This window comes from Dryas octopetala, chromosome 1 (assembly GCF_963921425.1).
Source record: "Dryas octopetala chromosome 1, drDryOcto1.1, whole genome shotgun sequence".
In the NCBI taxonomy this organism is placed as follows: Eukaryota; Viridiplantae; Streptophyta; class Magnoliopsida; order Rosales; family Rosaceae; genus Dryas; species Dryas octopetala.
Window position 1 is genome coordinate 5600570 of NC_141366.1, and position 21022 is coordinate 5621591.

Below are 21022 nucleotides of genomic sequence, written 5' to 3' on the forward strand. Positions count from 1 at the left end.
ACTTGGTCTCCGGGATCCTTCCCCCGGAGAGGGATAAAGCACGTCTCATCAAAACGAGGTCGGCTCGGTTCAGCATGATCGATGGTCAGCTCTACAAGAGGAGTTTCTCCCTGCCTTACTTGCGATGTGTCACTCCCCAAGAAGGTCAGGATGTGCTGAGAGAAATCCACGAGGGGATATGCGGAAACCACTCTGGAGGAAGGGCCCTCGCCTACAAGACGATCAGACAGGGTTACTTCTGGCCAACACTGAACAAGGACGCAGATCATCTGTCTCGCACTTGTATCAAATGCCAGCAATTTGCCGCGGTTCCCCATCAACCTCCCCAGTTGCTGACCTCCATATCCAGCCCCTGGCCGTTCGCGCAGTGGGGACTCGATCTGATCGGCCCTATGCCGAAGGCAAAAGGGCAAGTCACCATGGCAGTGGTAGCAGTCGACTACTTCACCAAATGGGCCGAGGCCGAGCCCCTAGCCACAACCACAGCCGAACGGATGGAGACCTTCGTCTGGAAGAACATCATTTGCCGGTTCGGCATGCCGCACACCATCATTGCGGACAATGGCAAGCAGTTCGACTGCAAGAAATTCAGGAGTTTTTGTTCACGTCTGAACATCAACTTGCGCTTCACCACGCCTTACCATCCGCAGTCGAACGGACAGGTCGAGGCCATCAACAAGATCATCAAGAAAACCCTCAAGACTAAACTAGATAATGCTAAGGGAAATTGGCCTGAACTCCTGCCAGAAGTACTTTGGTCCTACCGAACTTCCTATCGCAACTCCACAAAGGAAACACCCTATGCATTGGCGTTCGGAACTGACGCTGTTGTCCCGGTCGAAATGGGGACTCCTTCATTCCGGACCGGCACGTACAATCCCGAGACCAATGACGCCGGACTTCGGCTCGGCCTGGACATGATCGAGGAGAGGCGAACCGACGCCAATCTCTGCCGAGCCGCCTACCAACAGAGGGTAGCCAAGTACTACAATCAAAGGGTCAGACCCAGAAGCTTCGGATTGGGCAATCTCGTCATGAAAAAGAATCCTCTTGCCATCAAGGAGAGCTCATTCGATCCGAACTGGACCGGACCATACAGAATCACGGGCATAGTCAAGCCCGGCACTTACAACCTGGCCACTCTGGCTGGTAAGCCTCTCAAGCATAGCTGGAACGCTGAACACTTGAAGACTTATTACCAGTAAAAATGTAGTTAGGATCGGGGACTGTCCGACCTAACACTCATTCCAATCAATGAAAAGATGAACACATTTCTATTCATTTTTCTTCTTATTTTTCGAAGCAAACACTGGGGACTCTACTCCTATACACTTCTAGCAAAGAGGAAAGATCTAAGTGTTTCCTTCGAAAAAATAATAAACTCATGTGTCGAGCGGGCGCGCCATTTCCGGCCCGATGCTCGGCATATTACAGACTCATCAGGTCTATAAACTCCCGTGCCGAACTAGCGCGCCATTTCCGGCCCGATGCTCGGCATATTACAGACTCATCAGGTCTATAAACTCATGTGTCGAGCGGGCGCGCCATTTCCGGCCCGATGCTCGGCATATTACAGACTCATCAGGTCTATAAACTCCCGTGCCGAACTAGCGCGCCACTTTCGGCCCAATGCTCGGCATGGTACAGACTTATCAGGTCTATAAAAATCCCTGTCTGAGCCGAAGTGACTTCCTACAGTCCTAACGTTCAACAGGATATTTCTAAAAGAAAAATATACACTCCAACCAAAACTTTCAGAGTGCATACCGAGCCGATCTGAAAGTAGGTTTGAATATTTTTCTCAAAAAACTGCATTCCTACTTATCTTGGTTATGCTTATCAAGCTGATCCGAAGACAAGTTCTAATTTATCATTACCATTCATTTTCATCGCGATCGGCATGCCAAGCCGATCTCAAAATGCCTTGGTTTTTATTATGTTTTTCACTTTTATCATTTTCTTGCCCATGTGTTATTAGTTATGTCTTTTGCTTAATTTCCGAGCTGAACTGACAACAACTTGTATCATAAAAAGAAAATACCGATAAATTAACAAACATAAAATCCAAATACATATTGTTCAAAAATCAAACCCGAGCCACACCTCGGCTCGGGGAGAAAAACAAAAACAAAATAAAGCCATCATGCAGATCGCTCGGCAGGGCCCTCCAGGATCGGCTCGATGGACTCCTCAGGCGTCTCCTCACCGAGCTGCACCACCTCAACCCCGCCGATCTGCATCTCAGCGTTGGGATCGGATTCGGGGGCCGGGGGGATCGGAGTCGGCTCGTACGCGGGCAGTGGAGGATCTTCCGGAGTTGGCTCGGCTTCGGCGGGGACTTGGCGATCGGGAGGAGGAAGCTCGTCCTGGTGACTCCCCTGGGTATCCTCCCCCTCGTCATCGGACTCGCCAAGGAATGAAACATCCCAGTCCGGCCTCTTCGACTTGATCTCATCCAGAAGCTCCTTATACCCCTCGAAGTGGGCATCGGTAAGTGCCTGAGCGCTCGGCATTTCAGCTCGACGTCGGAGCTCGGCATTTTCAAACCTCCGTTCGGCCGCCTCGACGTCTCGCTGGAGATCGCCGACATAGTGCCTCAAGTCGGCCACATTTTGCTCCGAGGACGCAAGCTCCTTGCCGAGCCGAGCGACCTCCTCCTCCTTCCTGGCCAGCCTGGACTGCAGACCCTCCGACCGTTCGCGCTCGGCATTGACCGTCCGCTCGGCCTCGGCCAAATTCTCTTTCAGCTCTACGACCCGTGCCCGAAACCTCTCCAGTTTCGCCTCGGCATCGACGGCGGCCTTAGCAGCCTCGAACTGCCTCATGGCGAGCTGCAAGAAAAACATATCTGTTACTAATCCGAACCGAGCGGATAGACAAAATCCGAAGTAAAAAAAAACTTACCATCATGGCCTGGCGGGATGTGATCAATGCCTGGTGGCTGAAGCCCGGCTCGCCATGACCGGTCCACAGCCCCTCCAGCGCCTTCGGCGTCATCACACGCTTAAAGCCTGTGACGAACGGCTCGAGGCAAGGGTCTACCTCCACCGCCTTCGGGGGCCCCGATCCGGACGCCTCGGCACCGGAACCACTGGCCCCGGCCCGAGCCCTCTTCTCCACCGGGGCCTCGGCCTGGGGAGCTTTCCTCTTCTCTGCCTGCCGAGTCGGTCTCGGCGCAGGTGATCTAGGCTGAGCTGCCGCTGGGGCAGGAGCCTGGACCGGCTCGGCAGGGGCCCGCCCCGCGGCCCTCCTCTGGACGCTCCGAGCAGCCTTCCTCCTCAGGCGAGCCTCCAGTTCGGTGGGTGCCATTCCCCTTTCTGCCCTAGGATTCCACCTGGGTACAAACCAGGAGATCCCGCTCTGTCTGATCTGGGTTTCCCCGAGCAGAAACTTGGTTGACAAGTATTCTGCTGGTGAGTCCCTGATCGCGGCGATCTGGTCCTTGAGCTCACCTCGGAGTTTATACTTGCCCCAGCTGACTGCAAAGACAAAGCCAAAAGAGTTAGAAAAAAAAAAAAAAAAATGCAATTATTACAAGACGTAAGCAAATTGTCCTCGGATCGGCCCCAAACTCCCAATGCCCACCTGGAATCCTAAAGGCTCTGGGAACCCGAGCCGAAGTCATTCTGTTCGGATCGGCGAACTCCCAATCCCCAGAGACAAAGAAATATCTTTTCTTCCATGTCTTCTGGGAAGAGGGATTCCCACCGAAGAGTGGCCCCGAGTACGCCTGAAGGTTGTAGAATCCGAGCTCGCTCTGCTTCGACCTCAGCGCGTAATTGCAAAACAGGATATCCTTGTGTGGCACACACTTGTGCACTTTGTGCCACAAGATATGCATGGACAGGATGATCCTGTATACATTCGGGTTCAGCTGGTGTGGCGCCGCGCCGATCGTCGCGAGCCAGTCTTGCAGGAAGGCGTGTAGGGGGAGCCGAACCCCATTCTCAAACATCTCCGGGTACATGGTCACCCATCCTGTCGGGGGTCGGCTCGGCTTCTCCCCCTCGGTCGGCAACCTCATCAACACGGAGTCGGGAACCGAGTACCTGTCCCTCAAGTCCCGGAGATGGTACTCGGTCATCTCATTGGGGATCTGATCGGCCTTCCACGCCAATTCCTCGTAGAAGTCCGGGTCGATCGGACTCCCCGTCACCCCCTGGGCCGAGGTCGACGCCTCATGACCCCTGTCTCTTTCATCCGAGCCTGAGGTGAGTCTGCTCGGGATGGTTGCGATCGGCTCGACGTCAAGAGGTTCTTCGTCGCCTCCTTCGGCCGCCCCTTGTTCCCGATCGGAACTCAGTATCTCGGGATTCTCTTGGTCTCCTCGGGCTCGGCGCTCACCACCTGGGTTACGATTCAATGCCGAGCCGGCCTCGTCCAACTCTTCGGACAAACCGTCCCAACTCGCCTCACCCGCAGGTGGGCTTCGGCTCGGCTCGGCCTCACCCGCAGACGGGCTTCGGCTCATCTCAGCCTCACTATCTCCTTCAAAGGCTTCTCCCGAGCCGAGCCGGCCACTCGAGTCAGTTTCAGACATCTCTAAAAACACCTTTTTCTTCTTTCTCTCTTACTTTTTGGATCGAAAGGTGCCCTTTTTCAAGAACACCAAGAACAAACCCAGAAAAAACCCGAAAAAAGGGAAAAACTCAAAAGTGGACAGAATCACTTACTGGTTTTGTCCGGCCAAATCTCTCCACCCCAAACACCCTCGGAATCACCTCGCCTATCGCCGTACCCGCTCGATGTTGGGATCGGACTACCACTCCAACGACGGTGAGAGAGAAGATTTCACGGTGAGAGAGAGAGTTTTTGCAGGAGAGAGAGTGAGCTTCAGGAAAATGAAAGGGAAGAGAGAGAAATTGCCAATTTATATCCTCATGCAGACCGATCTCAGCCCTTCATTTCTGGCGCTTCAAATGCCAGATCTTGACACCTGTCAAGCATTCAAAAATACCCATAATGAGGTGACCCTTACGTTCCCCCATGCAGAAATCAAACGTCCCTTCACCTGTCCCAGAGATTTTCTGACCAATCACAAGTCGTCATGTGCTCGGACCTTCGGGAACATGGGCTTGTAGGGTTCGGCTCGGACCAAGCGAACACGCCATCTTCGGGATTACACTTCAACTTCCAATCCACCACTGCCCGCTCGGATCGGAAGCTGGGGGACTCCTGTTTGTGGGAAAACCCACATCGACCCGAACAGCCAATCACAGCTCGACACGTGGCTGGTCAAACATCCACCTCGGAGTTGATTCTCAGTGGTCAAACTTTGACTTCCACGTCATCACTGATCAGCACTTCCTCTACCAGCTCAGACCGGATCTCCACACCGCCCCTCCTTGTTCGGTCCGAGCCGAACCGATGATCTTCCTTGGGATCGAGTGTCCATCTTCCCACGATCATCCCGGCTCGGCTCGGCTCGGCACACGAGATGGCTTCCTTCCGAGTTCTGGCGTCGACCAGTTAGGGCTCGGAAAGACTCCAATCTATGGACCGGCTCGGCTTGGAGTCCCATGCCCGATCCGACCACATATGGACTTCGTGTCTTCGCATGGGAACATGTGTTCGTATCGGCTCGGCTCGGCTCTCCGCCGCCATTCCCAGGAAGATCACGCTGGGACGAACCGCCACACTTAAATGCACCTGACACATTCTTCTGACAGATAGAATATCAGGCCTGCATTCATGAATGTTGGAGCAGTCTACCTGAACCTTCCAACCTTGCATTTAATGGAGCATTCAATGCAGCATTGAATGCTGAGGAAGCAAGCAGCTGAGCATGCAACTAGGTCTGACCAGGTGCGTGGGTCTTTGGCAACCATTCATTCACATGCAAGTATCTGACTCATTAAGGTTTCCTTTGCTTATATATACCAAGTCATATGCACAAAATGAGGGATCTAGCAATCTACAAACATACACGCAAAACACTTGTATTCCTTTCTAAAAAAAAAGGCCTACCCAACTTGCTGAGAATAACCCAGAACATTTGCCTTGTTCTTCCCATTCTCCCAAGTTCTTCCTTTGTTCTTCCTCATCCACCATCAAACACCACCACTGATTTCATCATCGGAGTGTGTTTGGCTGGTACCACACCGGTCCATCTCCTTTGATCTTGTTTTTGTCTACAGGAAGATCTCAACCAGCATCCACTTCATCATCCAGCAAAGCACCTGATCAGCCAGGTCAACTTATCTAAGTTGTTGTATCTACCTTACGAGAATTTGCATCAACAGGAAGGATTAACACTCATTGAAACGTTAAAAAATAATTTAAGACTTTAAACGGTAATAACAGCAAAACATGCAACAAAAAAGATTGTCATACAATTGAGGCGTAATCTTATTCATCTGATTTATTAAACATACAACAAAAAACATCAACTCTAGTGAGTGAGAGGGATGAGTATACTTTTTTAGGGGCAGTAGATTTCCATGTTAACTCATCTGATCATCATGTTGGTGTAAGGAAATATAATATGCTGTATATCTTATTCATCTCTCAACGAGGTAGTATATACAAATTCTTGGATTAGTTCAACTATATGAAAGAGAAAGAATAAAGACATGCCTAAACACTAGCCTATGTGCAATTAGCATACAATTAAGATATGTAAAGAATGTGCTAAAATTATGAATTTGGAGAAGCCTAAACACTAGCCTATATACTAACAGTTGCCTTTGGAATTTGGAGATGCAATAATTCCATAGGAGTCCACAAAATGAGGCAGATTGGATTGGATAGGATAGGATTGGGAGCATGCACCTCGATCTATTCCTTTGTTCTATTTATTCCTGTGGAGTGCATTCAATTTCAGCTGGGTGTAGCGAATAAAGATGCCTGGGACTGTTGGAAGTGGTGGAGTAGTCCCACCTTGGAGAACTCCATTCCTCAACATGAGCAAAAGTTGGAGCTCTCCTTGAAATGCTAAGCTCTCTAGCTTTGAAGAATCTAGCCATTCTAGCTGTCTTGGTCCAAAGACTTTCATCACTTGGACTTGCATTGCCTTGGTATGCTTCTTGGCGTTGAAACTTCATCAGCCAGATAGTAAGAGATAGTAGAAAACAAAAGCTGGAAGTAGCACCGGATATTGCATAGAGGCCTGAAAAGTTGTTGAGGCTCAAACTTTCTGTTCCATCAGAAGTTGCATTGTTTGAACACACATTGGGAGTCAACCATTTAGTTTGAAGTTTCTTCACTTCTCCATTCTCCAGTAGCTCTAGAATGGCCTTAGTGAAATCCCTGGCTATTGGAGAGCCTTTCTGGAATATCTGCATGGTGAACAGGAAAAGAATTTTATTAGTTTCCATATAAGTTGATTAGACAAATGGTATCTCCAATGCATAAAAAGAATAGCTCAAGAACAATTTAGTCACTACTCACAAAGGATAAGCCTCCAAATCTATAGGTGGGTGTGGTGACAGTATATCCCTTGCAGTGCTCGTTCATGAATACTTCTGCATATGGCAATTCAAGAAAGGCAGCAGATATATTTTTGGTTTTGAATTCCTCTGTATATTTGTACTCGCTGTCAACGTGGATGATGTTATTGTATCCAAGAACTTCCTCCAGATACTTCATGACAAATGAATCCCCGTCGCAACCAACTTTTGAGTTTGTATCGATGCCTGTTAAATTTGGTTCCAGTCGTTGGATGGTAAGCATTGAAGACAGATTAGCAGTGTAGCTTGAGGTTAGGATCAATACAACAAAGAGCCACACTACGAAAACTACTCGAGTTAAGTTGCTATAGATTTTCTCACCTGTAAGTGAAACCATAGGATTATTTTCATACTTAAGGCATATATTGATGAGCATTATAGATTATCATTGGTGTATCTCATGTCTAAAATTGGTACTTACTGTGTGCAAAGAACAAAGAGGAGAAGGTGAGCCAAGTTGCTGTGCCAATCTGATTCTTCAATGGGCCACGAAATTCTGGATTGGATGGGCGCTCCAGGAACCATACTATTAACATTGTGTAGATTAAGATGACACCAGTCACCACCCACAATTGCCATGTGAAAGGTTTCATAAACATCCATGTTAAATTCTCAGATTTTGCTGGAACTATCATTGACAAACCAGACTCCATATATGGCTGAGTGAATTCCACTTTGTCGAATCGCTCAGCTAGTACGGTTATATCACCAACCACAGCATCATATTTCTGCCATTGAAATTTAAATTGATGAACATTACAAGCATACAATCGCTACAAAAAATACAAATCCTATGCAAAAAAAGAACAAAACAAGATTCCAGAATATATGAGACAGTCATCTTTATAAATCTCTGTCACTATCTGCAAGTAGTGAAGGTGTGTAGTCTTTATGAATCTTTATCCTTAAATTCAGTATTCCTCTTCCTACTTGTGTAATAATAATTAGAATTACAGGCCTACTGTTACATAATGTGGGGACTGGGAAATTATTTCACTATTTAATCATTCAACATGCATGGAGCATAAGGACTTTGAAAAAAGACAGAGAGATAAAGTTATTACCTTGTTATATACTTGTTCAACCAGTTCATCATAGGTGCCATTAAAGTCTTCAAATTCGTATGGCAGAGAATAATTCAAAAGAAGTAGCACCTTATTGAAAATTTCAATACAGAAACCGTCATATGTCTTCACATCTGAATTATCGCTGGACACAACCTTTACAAATTTGCTGAAGGAAGTTTCACCTGGAACCCCAATTTTCATTGGCTTCTCAGCAGTAGGCATTGCCCAGCCTTTGGGGGCACGTTTTAGGTTCCCGGGCCAAATTACGTTAACAAGGCTTTCTGAGAACCCAACCTCTGGTGTCCAAAAGTCCAATTTTTTGTATGCACTCGTATTCACAATATTTATGATTTGGAATCTCTCGGAGGAGTTATAGTACAACACCTCACCTCCTTTGAAGAGCATCTCCCCACTCAAACCTGCATAATTGCTCAATATTGTATTTAACGACCCCTGAAGGCTAGTAGTAGTGATATTAGCCATTCTTTCAATGGCCTGTGTAATGATTGTAATCATATCATATGCTTGAAGAGCATAAATTCCTGGCGTGGAGTCATTGTCTTCTGAATACTTTGTTTGGAATTCCTTCTTGAAATTGGCATAAGCACTAGTATTTGTGGCATGGTAGGTCTTGATTATTCCTAGAGTGCCCTCCATAGTGGATATACCAGAGCTGTCAAGAGAGTCAAGCAAACTAGTGATACTCTCTGTGATTATCCAAGCTGAATCTGTTCCAACAAGTCCCATCTTCTTAGCCACTCTAAAAATATTTGTCACGGTAGCTAAAGATGACTGAAGAACAATAAATACCCGGCACTGGATGGTGGGAAGTTTCAACAGCTCTTCTACTTCATCCCAATTAGGATTAGACAGAGAAGAAAATCGTGGTACGACCAAACGGTGTTCAATCTTTGAACCAACATCTTGAAGAGCCTCGGATAAAAGAGCTAGCATCTCAACATCACCACCATAACCATCATCTTCGTATATTACAACAACCCTTTTCCAATAGTACTTGGAAACTATAACTGCAATGCATTTCATCTGAGCAGAAGCATTGCTTGCCATTCGTATCAAATATGGCCAACGGTGTTGCATTAATGGTGGGGTTATGGAGGGTGCTGCAAATGAAACCACTGGAACTTGAGATCGGTTACCAACATCAGCTACTACAGCTGCTTCATGCCAAGTCTCCATGCCAATTATCGCTTTTACTTTCTTTTCGTTTATCAACTCGTCAGCTGCAACAAAAATTGACACAAATAAATCCATATGTACTTATGTATATATGCTCATGCCTTTAACAGTTTAACATCATGCATCAATACATGTATTTGATTACCTGCAGAAGCGGCAAGAAAGGGGTCCCTGCCAGAGTCTCGGAAATGAAGGATTAGCTTATGAGTGTTTGAACGGCTGTTGAAGTTTTCGGCAGCAATTTCCATGGCAATTTTCTGTTGTTTCCCAATACGAGAATTAGCATTAATGATGGCGCCAACGTTGGTGACGCTGCTAATATTTTGGGCTTCGACGCCATAGGAAAGAATGAGTAGAAAGTAGATGATGATGAGCACAGGATACAAGAGCCGACTTCTTTGGATTGTATTGTTAGCGGAAGAGAAAGGAAAAGACATTGGGTTTTGATTTGGTAGCGCACTAGCACGGCAGATGCAACACAAGCTTTGCCACATAACTTGTATATATATATAATTACTGTCTTGCACATATCTAGACGGTATACGTATTTGCTACGCAAAATTTGTGAATGTGTGTTAGAAGAGAAAACGCGCTGTTTCCCGGCAAATCTGTGAGGAATATTATCGTCGACTTGGTGTGCTCTATGAATGGATTACTGATAATAGAGGCAGAAGTCAACGAGGCAAATTAATACTAATCAAAGTGATCGAAGCTCTATCAAAAGACACACACACCCACTCTCTCTCATATATCATCATCTACTTGGGGATTAAATATTTAATGTTTACTTGGGAATTAAGAGAATCGTAATTTGTAATAAGATTCAAGGTTGAAACATACAATTTTAGTGATTTAGAGACCGAATCTTGGAGTTGAAAGAGTTGTCATCCATCATCATCATCATCGGAGTTCTAAGCTACATGGCTACGTCTCTTTCCTTTACCAACCAATATATTGTCGATAATTGTCACATTGATAATACATATTAGAGGCAGAATGTCAACGAGGCAAAAATACCAAGCAAAGTGATCGACTTGTTCTCTGCTATGAACGAAAATTTTACTTGAGGATTAAGAGAAACATAATTCGTAATAATTATAAGTTTCAAGTTTGAAACTTACAACCGAATCTTGGAGTTTGAAGAGTTGTCATCCCTCCTCATCAGTTGGGAGTCACCGTCTAAGGCTCTAAAGCTCACATGGCTACGTCTCTTTTCTTCAACATACAATACTGTGGATAAATGTCACACCATACACATGGATCATATTGGCATATTGGGGTTGTCGTATAGTCATATGACTTCTCCCTCGCATCATGTATATGAGATAGTAATTCCCACATATTTGACGTGTTAGGAAAGTAATTTTTTTCTGCCTAATACATTTTCCGAAATACAAGTATACAACCTTACTTACACTTGGATGTGTACCTCTCTTATTGTCTTTTGTAGCCCCCATTATTGACCAATGACCTTTCTCTCTATTTCACTCAGCTGACTCTTAATTGTATTCTTCTCCCCCTAACCGTTAACAGCGCCCTCCTCTCAAATTTCAAGTTAATCTTTTTATTAAATAGCTTTTGAAAGGTGGAAATTGGAAAATGCTGAATTGGGAATCATTTGTAGATCTGTGTATTCCACCAAGTTGACCTTGATATTTAATATTTATTTGGGCGACTTTCTGACCCTTGTTGCCTTTGCAAGTAATTAGAATATTGTAAGTTTGTAACCATAATTTTGCTTATGGGTATGAACCCACAATTTATTCTTTAAACTGGGTCAAAGTCTCTACTTCAAACATTCGAGAGGAGAATACTTTGATTGAAGTTACAACCTCAATTGTCTGAATGGAAGAAAGATATACGATCAAAAGTTCTGAAGTTTACACGGTTTGATCAATTTGGCAATCATGTAAAAAGGAATCGTGTGGCAGAGAGACCACAAATCTTCAAAAATTAAAAAAAATTGCACCAGCCGGGAATCGAACCCGGGTCTGTACCGTGGCAGGGTACTATTCTACCACTAGACCACTGGTGCTCGTTGAGTAAAGTTGTTCGGTATTTGAAATATGTCTCCTGATGACATTTCCTCTCTCGGGTTTTAAATTTTGAACAGGCTGTTTAAGATTCCCCTGGTCTACTTAAGTCACAGAAATCTAAGTTTGTGTTTACCTCTTTTGATCAATATAGAACAATAACAATCATTACGAAGGCTTAGATGTCCAAGAAAATTGGAATTTGATTCTTTGAATGGATGAAAGCATAAACTTATAGCGAAACACAGGCAGTTGTATTTGCTATTTACAACGGAAGTGTTGGTACAAAGAAGCATTTAGAAGTTTCTGATTGCCTGGAAAATTAGGAATGTAAAAATAAAAATTCAGTATCTCCCGAAACAAGAATGGTCATACTATTGCATAACCATAAATGGCATGGAGGGTTAACTTCTAACATCAGAAGTAAACTCTTTTAGGGGCAGCAGACTTCCAAGTTAACTCATCCTACCATTCAAGTGGAGTGCATTAATGCTGAAGGCCTGAAGGACTTCCATGTTAACTCATCAATTTCTGCTGGCCTCAAGTCCTGAAGTTGCTCAGGAGTACTGTAGGAATCGGTGGTGTACTCCCACCTTTGAGAACCCCATTCCTCTACAATTGGAGCTCCCCTTGGAATTTCAAGCTCTCTAGCTTTAAAGAATCTTGCAATTCTAACTGTCTTGTTCCAAAAACTTTCGTCACTTGGACTTGCATTGCCTTCAACCAATGCTTCTTGCTGTTGAAACTTCCTCAGCCAGATGGTAAGAGATAGTATCAAGCAAAAGGTGGAAGTACCACCGGATATTAAGTAGAGGCTTGAAAATTGCTTGAGGCTCAAGCTTTCTGGTGTACCGGTAGTTTCATTCATGTTTGAACACTCTTTGGGCGACAACCAATCTTTTTTAAGTTCCTTTATATCTTTTTCCTGCAATAGCTTTAGAATGGCCCTACTGAAATCCCTGGCTATTGGAGAGCCTCTCTGGAATATCTGCATGGTACATTAATTTTGTTTTATTAGTTTCACTTATATGCTGATATGAACGATGACATCATTAATCATGTTGAAATATCTGCCCAGAGAACATTAGCCCTCCTATAAGAGAAATTTTCTCCTACTATGTTGTCAGACTGTGAATCATTGACAGTCTAGCAACATAACATGCATGTATTTCAGAAGAGAGCATTAACCTCTCCTATATATGCATAAAAAGAATATCACAAGAACAATTTATAAGTCACTACTCACAAAGCTTAAGCCTCCAAATCTATAGGTGGATTTCGTGACAGTATATCCCTTGCAATCCACCTCATTCAAGAATACTTCCGCATATGGGAGTTCAAGAAAGGCAGCAGATATCTTTTGGTTTTTGAATGCCTCCATATATTTATCGTATTCGCTTTCAACTGTTAAGATGTTTGTTGAGTTGAACCCATACACTTTCTCCAGGTAACCCCTGACAAATGTTCTATTATTGCAACCAATTGTCGAGTTGGTTCTCTTTAACGTTTCAATATCTGTTACATTTGGTACCAGTCGTTCGACGGTAAGCATTGAAGACAAACTAGCAGTGTAGCTTGAGTTTAGGATCAATACAACAAAGAGCCACACTACAAAAACTACTCGAGTCAAGTTGTTGTAGATTTTCTCTCCTGTAAGATAAAACCATGGATTTATAATTAATATGGGTCAAAATATTATTTGTCTAGAGTCAACCTAATCAATGATCCAGATTCACAGTTAGTTATTTGGTAAGAGAACATTTCCTTTAGTTTATAATATGGTTTCACAGTTAGGTCTGTATTGATGATTATCATTGATGTGATATCTATTGTCTGAAATTGGTACTTACTGTGAGCAAAGAACAAAGAGGAGAAGGTGAACCAAGTTGCTGTGCCAATCTGATCCTTCAATGGACCAACAAGTTCTGGATTTGATGGGGACTCCAGGAACCATACTATTAACGTTGTGTAGATTAAAATGGCACCAGAGACCACCCACATTTGCCATGTGAAAGGTTTCATAAACAGCCAATTTGACTCCTCATCAGATTCTGGAACTATCATTGACAAACTAGACTCCATGTATGGCTGAGTGAATTCCACTTTGTCCAATCGGTCAGCTAGCACTGTAATGTCCCCAACCGCAGCATCAAAATTCTGCCATTAATATTTTGATCAACATGACAAGCATACAATCTCTATAGAAAAACAAATCAAATGCAACAAATAGGCACGTACATTAAGAAAATAAAATAAAACAATAGAGAAGTTGTTACCTTGTTACGGACTTCTTCAACCAGTTCATCATAGGAGCCACCGAACTCCAAAAAGTCAAATGGCAGAGAATAGCTCAAAAGAGGTAGCACCATATGAAAAACTCTAATGCAGAAACCGTCAAATATCTTCTCACCTGAATTCTTGCTGTTCTCGATCGTTACAAATTTGCCGAAGGCAGCTTTATTTGGAACCCCAATTTTCATTCGCCTCTCAACTGTAGGCATTGCCCAGCCTTTGGGGGCACGTCTTGGATTCCCGGGCCAAATTACTCTACGAAGGCTTTCTGAGAACCCAAACTCTGGTGTCCAAAAGTCCAATTCTTTGTATGATCTCTTCCCATTCAAAATGTTTATGATCCGGAATCTCTTGGAGGAGTTATAGTACACCTCACCTCCTTTGAAGAGCATCGCCCCACTCAAACCTGCATAATTGCTCAATATTGTATTTAATGACACTTGAACGCTAGTAGTGCTATTAGCCATTCTTCCAATGGCCTGTGCAATGATTGTAATCATATCATATGCTTGAAGAGCATAAATTCCTGGCGTGGAGTCATCTTCTTCTGAATACTTTGTTTGGAATTCCTTCTTGAATTTGGCATAAGTACTAGTATTTGTGGCATGGTAGGTCTTGATTATTCCTAGAGTGCCTGTCATAGTGGATATGTCAGAGTTGTCAAGAGAGTCAAGCAAACTAGTGATACTCTCTGTGATTATCCAAGCCGAGTCTTTATCTACAAGTCCCATCTTCTTAGCCACTCTGAATAGGTGAGTCACAGTAGGCAAAGATGACTGAAGAACAATAAATACCCGAGAGTTTATGGTGGAAAGATTCAACTTCTCTTCAAGTTCAACCCAATTGGGATTAGACAGAGAAGGTCGTGGAAGAACCAAACGATGCTCAATCTTTGAACCAACATCATGAAGAGCCTCAGATAAAAGAGCTAGCATCCCAACATCTCCACCATAACCATCATCTTCATATAGTACAATAACCCTTTTCCAATTGTATGTGGAAACTATATTTGCAATGCATTTCATTTTAGCAGAACTATCGCTTGCCATTCGTATTAAGAATGGCCAACGGCGTTGCATTAGTGGTGGGGTTATGGTGGGTGCTGCAAATGAAATCACTGGAACTTCAGATCGGTTTCCAGCATCAGCTACCACAGCTGCTTCCTGCCACGTCTCCATGCCAATTATCGCTTTTACTTTCTTTTCCTTTATCAACTCTTTAGCTGCAACAAGAATAAAAAATCCATAAGTACTCATACAAACTATTTTACAGTTTCATGACTATGATCATCATATGTATATAATTACCTGCAGAAGCAGCAAGAAAGGGGTCTCTGCCAGAGTCTCGAAAATGAAGGATTAGTTTATGAGTCTTTGAATGAGTGTTGAAGTTTTCAGCTGCAATTTCCATAGCAGTTTTCTGTTCTTTCCCCATACGAGAATTTACATTAATTATTGCACCAACGTTGGTAACATCGTGATTATTTTCGGCTTCAACTCCATAGGAGAGAATGAGTAGCAAGTAGACGATGAACTCTGGAAACAGAAGCCAAAGTTGGACTGTATTAGCGGTGGCGAAAGGAAAAGACATTGGGTTTTGATTTTGTAGCACAGATGACAAAACCTTTACCACATATTTGTTTATATATGATTAGTGTGCTTGCAAAATCTGCGAATGTGTGTTGAGAAGACAGGCTATTGCCCGAAAATCAATGAGGAATTTGTATGATTGACTTTGTCTGCTTTGACTTTTCCGAAATGCAACACCACACTTGGATGTAGACCTCTCTTATAGTCGTGTGTTGTGTAGCCCCCATTTCTGACCATTCTCTACTCAGCCGACTTCTCCTTCTCCCCTTAACAGTTAACATCAGTACTCCTCTCAAGTTTCAAGTTACACCAGCATGAATGAGTTTCCAGATATTTGTACCTTTTTTTTTTTTACAATATTAAGGTAGAAAAGATCAACATAATTGTCATATTGCTCACAGTCACATGATTGGCATATCCACCCTATTTAGTTTTGTTGGTTCTTCACATGGTTGCATCAACCATTTCTTCTTCTTCTTCTTCTTCATAATTTCTCAGTGTCACAACTTTGGAAGAACACCCACATGGAAGAAATTCATATCCAAGCAAACAACCAAGCATATGCAATGGCTAATGGAATTAATCAACTCTGGAATTTTATTTGGGTACTTTCGTCGAACGGCTGATGGGCATACTTTCAACAACTCTCCAGTGATTAAACCAACCAAAACAAAAAAACCCAACCAAATTCACATACGGGAAAAATAAAAAAAATTCTGCAAGAACTTGACGAGCTATTGCAAACTGGAAGCTTTACATTACTGACGACAGATAGATTTGAGTTCTCAATTATTTTCATTTAACGTTTGTGAGTGAAAGCTTTAGAATAAGAAGACGTGGCTGTCCTCTCTTAGGAGAAGAAGAAATGGTTGCCGGCAATCTTTGAGGAATTAAACGACGACGTTTTAGTGTTTTTTCAACAAAACTACAAGTGGCACGCAATTATTATTAAAATTACTTTCACAAGCAAGAAAATTAAGAGATATAACTTGTCCTTTAAGTTAATCCTCAAATATATACGTCAAAATTAAGCTCTTTTTTTTTTTGGGATAAAATCAAGCAAGACAAATCATATTTTGCTTGTTGAAAAACATATGACTAATCACTTATATTTACACATAAGTACATAACAACTTGAGTTTTATTTTATCCCAATTCCCAAAGGTAACAATATACAAAAATATATCACTACACAAAAAAAAAAAAAAAATTAGAAGTACTGCTGAAGGCCTACCATGTGGCTTCACCTCTGCCTATACCATTTAAGTGGAGTGCATTATTTCAGATTCTGCGGGGCCGAACTCCTGGGGATGCTCAGGAGTACTGCTTTCGGAATTGGTGGTGTACTCCTCCAAGGAATTGGTGGTGTACTCCTCCAACCTTGGAGGACTCATATCCTCTACAACTGGAGCTCCCATTAGAATGTTAAGATCTCTGCTTTTAAGGAATCTTGCAATTCTAACTGTCTTGTTCCAAACACTTTCATCACTTGGACTTGCATTGCCTTCTTGCTGTTGAAACTTCCTCAGCCAGATAGCAAGAGATACTAGAAAGCAAATGGTGGAAGTAGCACCGGATATTACAAAGAGTCCGGAAAAATAATTGAGGCTCAAGCTTTCTGGTGTACCGGAAGTTGCATTCATGTTTGAACACTCCTTGGGCGCCAACCAAACATTTTGAAGTTTCTTCAGCTCTCCCTTCTCCAATAGCTCTAGAATGGCCCTTGTGACATCCCTGGCTATTGGAGAGCCTCTCTGGAATATCTGCATGGTAAGTGTGAAGAGAATTTCATTAGTTTCACTTAAAAGTTGATAAGAAAGATGATATCATTAATCAAGTGGCCAATATAATTATACAATATGCTAGATAATCTGACATGTTATGCTGTCGAACTGTGACTCTTGACCATTAATAATATGAACTCTTATTTTACTATATGGTATGACATTCTAACATCATCTCATGCCATATATCTGGCAAGAGAATAAAACCCTCTCCAATACATGTGTAAAAAGAATAGTACAAAAACAATTTAGTCACTACTCACAAAGCTTAAGCCTCCAAATTTATATTTGGGTATGGTGCGAGTATATTCCGTGCAGTACTCATTCACAAATACTTCTGCATATGGGAGTTCAAAAAAGGCAGCAGATATATTTTTGCTTTTGAATGCCTCCGTATAATTAGTGTATTTCCTGTCAATCGTAATGAGGTTATCAGATTTGAATCCATATACATTCTTCAGGTAATCTGTGACAATTTTCCCATTGACACCAATTCTTGAGTTGGTTTTCTTCAATATTTCAATGTCTGCTACATTTGGCTCCATTCGTTGAACAGTAAGCATTGAAGACAGACTAGCAGTGTAGCTTGAGTTTAGAATCAATACAACAAAGAGCCACACTACAAAAACTACTCGAGTCAAGTTGTTGTAGATTTTCTCTCCTGTAAGATACAACCATGGATTTATAATCAATAAGGGTCAGAATATTATTTGTAAAGAGTCAATCTAATCATTGATCCACAAATAGGTAAGAGAACGTATGGTTTCATAGTTAGGCCTGTTCTGATGAATATCATTGGTGTAATATCTAATGTAGAATTGGTACTTACTGTGAGCAAAGAACAAAGAGGAGAAGGTGAACCAAGTTGCTGTGCCAATCTGATCCTTCAATGGACCGACAAGTTCTGGATTGGATGGGCACTCAAGGAACCATACTATTAACGTTGTGTAGGTTAAGATGGCACCAGAGACCACCCACATTTGCCATGTGAAAGGTTTCATAAACAGCCATTTTGACGACTCAGATCTTTTTGGAACTATCATTGACAAACCAGACTCCATATATGGTTGAGTGAATTCCACTTTGTCCAATCGTTTTTCTAGCACCGTAATATCACTAACCACAGCATCATAAGTCTTTCGTAGATATTTTGATGAACATGGCAAGTATACAATCTCTATCAAAAACGAATCAAATGCAACAAATAGAAATGTACTTTATGAAAAAAAATAGAAAACAAATTGTTACCTTGTTATGGACCATTTCTACCAGATCATCATAGGAGCCATTGAATTCCTCAAATTTATATGGGAGATGATACCCCAAAAGAGGTAGCACCTTCCAGAAAATTTGAATGCAGAAACCGTCAAATATCTTCTCACCGGAATTGTTGTTATATCCGACTGTTACAAATTTGTCGAAGAAAGTCTTACCTCGAACCCCAATTTTCATAGGCTTCTCTGCAGTAGGCATTGCCCAGCCTTTGGGGGCACGTCTTGGATTCCCAGGCCAAATTACTCTACGAAGGCTTTCTGAGAACCCAAACTCTGGTATCCAAAAGTCCAATTCTTCGTATGAGCTCTTCCCATTCACAATGTTTATGATCTGGAATCTCTCAGGGGAGTTATAGTACAACACCTCACCTTCTTTTAAGTGCATTTTCCCACTTAAACCTATATAATTGCTCAATAATGAATTTAACAACGCCTGAAGGCTAGTAGTGTTACTAGTCATTCTTCCAATGGCCTGTGTAATGATTCTAGTGATATCGTAAGCTCGAACAGCATCAATTCCTGGCTTGAAGTTGTCTTCTTCTGGATACTTTGTTTGGAATGCCTTCTGGAAATTTGCATAAGAACTAGTATTATTGGCATAGGGTGTCTTGATTCCCAGAGTGCCTTCCATAGTGGATATATAAGAGTTGTCATGAGGGTCAAGCAAACTAGTGATACTCTCTGTGACTATCCAAGCTGAGTCACTTCCTACAAGCCCCATCTTCTTAGCCACTCTGAATAGATTAGTCACGGTAGGTAAAGATGACTGAAGAACAATAAATACCCGACACTGTATGGTGGGAAGCTTCAATAGCTCTTCTAGTTCAGCCCAATCAGGATTAGACAGAGAAGAAACTCGTGGAAGAACCAAACGGTGATCAATCTTTGAACCAACATCTTGAAGAGCCTCAGATAAAAGAGCTAGCATCCCAACATCACCGCCATAACCCTCATCTTCATATATTACCACAACCCTTTTCCAATTGTTGGCGGAAACTATATCTGCAATGCATTTCATTTGAGCAGAACCATCACTTGCCATTCGTATTAAGAATGGCCAACGGCGTTGTATTAGTGGCGGGGTTATGGCAGGTGCTGCAAATGAAACCACTGGAACTTTAGATTGGTTTCCAGCATCAGCTACTGCAGTTGCTTCATGCCACGTCTCCATGCCAATAATCACTTTTACTTTTTTTTCCTCTATCAACTCTTTAGCTGCAAAAAAGAATAAAACTCCATAAGTACTCATACATGATACAACTACAGGGTCATGCGTCATGACTATGACCATCATGTATTTACTTACCAGCAGAAGCAGCAAGAAGGGGGTCTCTGCCAGAGTCTTGAAAATGAATGATTAACTTATGAGTCTTTGAATGGTTGTTGAAGTTTTCAGCTGCAATTTCCATGGCAATTTTCTGTTCTTTCCCAATACGAGAATTAACATTAATGACTGCACCAATATTGGTAACGCTGTGATTATTTTCAGCTTCAACTCCATAGGAGAGAATGGGTAGCGAGTAAATGATGAGCACAGGAAACAAGAGCCAAAGTTGTACTGAATTAGCGGTGGTTAAAGTAAAAGACATCGGGCTTTGGTCTTTTTAGCACAGATAACAGAACCTGTGTTAGCAAACTCTGTGAATGTGTGCTAGAGAAAACAAACTATTTCCAGAAAACCAATGAGAATTTGTATCCTTGACTTTGTCTGGCATGAAAGAAAATTACTTATATGGAAGCAGAGGCCATTTAGGCAAAACCAATTGGTAGACCAAATGGTTTGTGACTTGTTCTTCTATGAAAGAAAATTCTATCAAAGTGACTTGTTCTTGTCTACAATCTCCCAGAGTTGGAAGAGACTGCGGAATTTCCGATCTCTCTCCATCAGCTGGAGTCAACTGTGAACCGTCTCCGGCTCTAATGACTAAACCACATGATGTAGTCTTGTGTTCTGTAGCCTCCATCACTGACCGTTATTTCACTCAGCTGACTCTTAATTGTATTCTCCTCCCCTTAACAGTTGACGTCAGGCAGGAGCTCTAAGTGCGCAATTAATCAATCTGTATATTCTCTCGTTGACTCTGAGTTTCAAATTATATATCTGTCTCATAAAGCTAATACTAACAATATTAGAAACTAACTCTAACCGTATTAATTAATTCTGTTCAGCAGTAGCTGATGTATGCTGGAGAGTGACAGTATCTGTGGAAATTCCACAGTAGACTTATTTGTGGATTTACTTTAATTTTCTACACACTCCTCTCAAATTCCAAGTTCAACCCTTAGTGGGAAATGCTAAAAACAAATGGTTGCATCAACCGACAACCATTCCTTCTTC

General features: G+C 42.7%; 3 protein-coding genes and 1 non-coding gene across 4 annotated transcripts; all 4 read right to left on the bottom strand.

The window, feature by feature from the left end:
• Positions 1–6470: 6470 nt before the first annotated feature.
• On the bottom strand, positions 6471–10358 carry LOC147296902 (glutamate receptor 2.7-like). Its single transcript, XM_086229689.1, has 5 exons — positions 9858–10358; positions 8513–9756; positions 7870–8176; positions 7390–7769; positions 6471–7277 (listed from the first exon to the last, which is right to left on the bottom strand). The coding sequence occupies exons 1-5, from the start codon at positions 10204–10206 to the stop codon at positions 6795–6797; spliced, it is 2763 nt and encodes a 920-aa protein (XP_086085815.1). The 5' UTR covers positions 10207–10358; the 3' UTR covers positions 6471–6794.
• Positions 10359–11676: 1318 nt separating this feature from the next.
• On the bottom strand, positions 11677–11747 carry TRNAG-GCC (transfer RNA glycine (anticodon GCC)). Its single transcript has one exon. It is a non-coding gene; the product is annotated as a tRNA-Gly (tRNA).
• A 183-nt stretch (positions 11748–11930) lies between these two features.
• On the bottom strand, positions 11931–16416 carry LOC147296904 (glutamate receptor 2.7-like). The gene is made up of 5 exons (XM_086229974.1): positions 15345–16416; positions 14022–15259; positions 13596–13902; positions 12992–13395; positions 11931–12733 (listed from the first exon to the last, which is right to left on the bottom strand). The coding sequence occupies exons 1-5, from the start codon at positions 15625–15627 to the stop codon at positions 12218–12220; spliced, it is 2748 nt and encodes a 915-aa protein (XP_086086100.1). The 5' UTR covers positions 15628–16416; the 3' UTR covers positions 11931–12217.
• Positions 16417–16753: 337 nt separating this feature from the next.
• LOC147296905 (glutamate receptor 2.7-like) lies at positions 16754–20631 on the bottom strand. Its single transcript, XM_086244764.1, has 5 exons — positions 19991–20631; positions 18659–19899; positions 18240–18546; positions 17674–18071; positions 16754–17389 (listed from the first exon to the last, which is right to left on the bottom strand). The coding sequence occupies exons 1-5, from the start codon at positions 20271–20273 to the stop codon at positions 16889–16891; spliced, it is 2730 nt and encodes a 909-aa protein (XP_086100890.1). The 5' UTR covers positions 20274–20631; the 3' UTR covers positions 16754–16888.
• Between the last annotated feature and the right edge of the window lie 391 nt (positions 20632–21022).

What these genes read in the sequence shown, in the direction of transcription:
- LOC147296902 (XM_086229689.1), bottom strand. Translation starts at nt 10,206, where the DNA reads ATGTGGCAAAGCTTGTGTTGCATCTGCCGTGCTAGTGCGCTACCAAAT. An exon ending in CTTTCTTGCCGCTTCTGCAG is followed by an intron (nt 9,757 to 9,857) that starts GTAATCAAATAC and finishes TTTTTGTTGCAG; the next exon opens with CTGACGAGTTGATAAACGAA. An exon ending in TTGAACAAGTATATAACAAG is followed by an intron (nt 8,177 to 8,512) that starts GTAATAACTTTA and finishes TTTCAATGGCAG; the next exon opens with AAATATGATGCTGTGGTTGG.
- LOC147296904 (XM_086229974.1), bottom strand. Translation starts at nt 15,627, where the DNA reads ATGTCTTTTCCTTTCGCCACCGCTAATACAGTCCAACTTTGGCTTCTG. An exon ending in CTCTTTGTTCTTTGCTCACA is followed by an intron (nt 13,396 to 13,595) that starts GTAAGTACCAAT and finishes TTTATCTTACAG; the next exon opens with GAGAGAAAATCTACAACAAC. An exon ending in GATTTGGAGGCTTAAGCTTT is followed by an intron (nt 12,734 to 12,991) that starts GTGAGTAGTGAC and finishes TGTACCATGCAG; the next exon opens with ATATTCCAGAGAGGCTCTCC.
- LOC147296905 (XM_086244764.1), bottom strand. Translation starts at nt 20,273, where the DNA reads ATGTCTTTTACTTTAACCACCGCTAATTCAGTACAACTTTGGCTCTTG. An exon ending in TAGAAATGGTCCATAACAAG is followed by an intron (nt 18,547 to 18,658) that starts GTAACAATTTGT and finishes TATCTACGAAAG; the next exon opens with ACTTATGATGCTGTGGTTAG. An exon ending in CTCTTTGTTCTTTGCTCACA is followed by an intron (nt 18,072 to 18,239) that starts GTAAGTACCAAT and finishes TGTATCTTACAG; the next exon opens with GAGAGAAAATCTACAACAAC.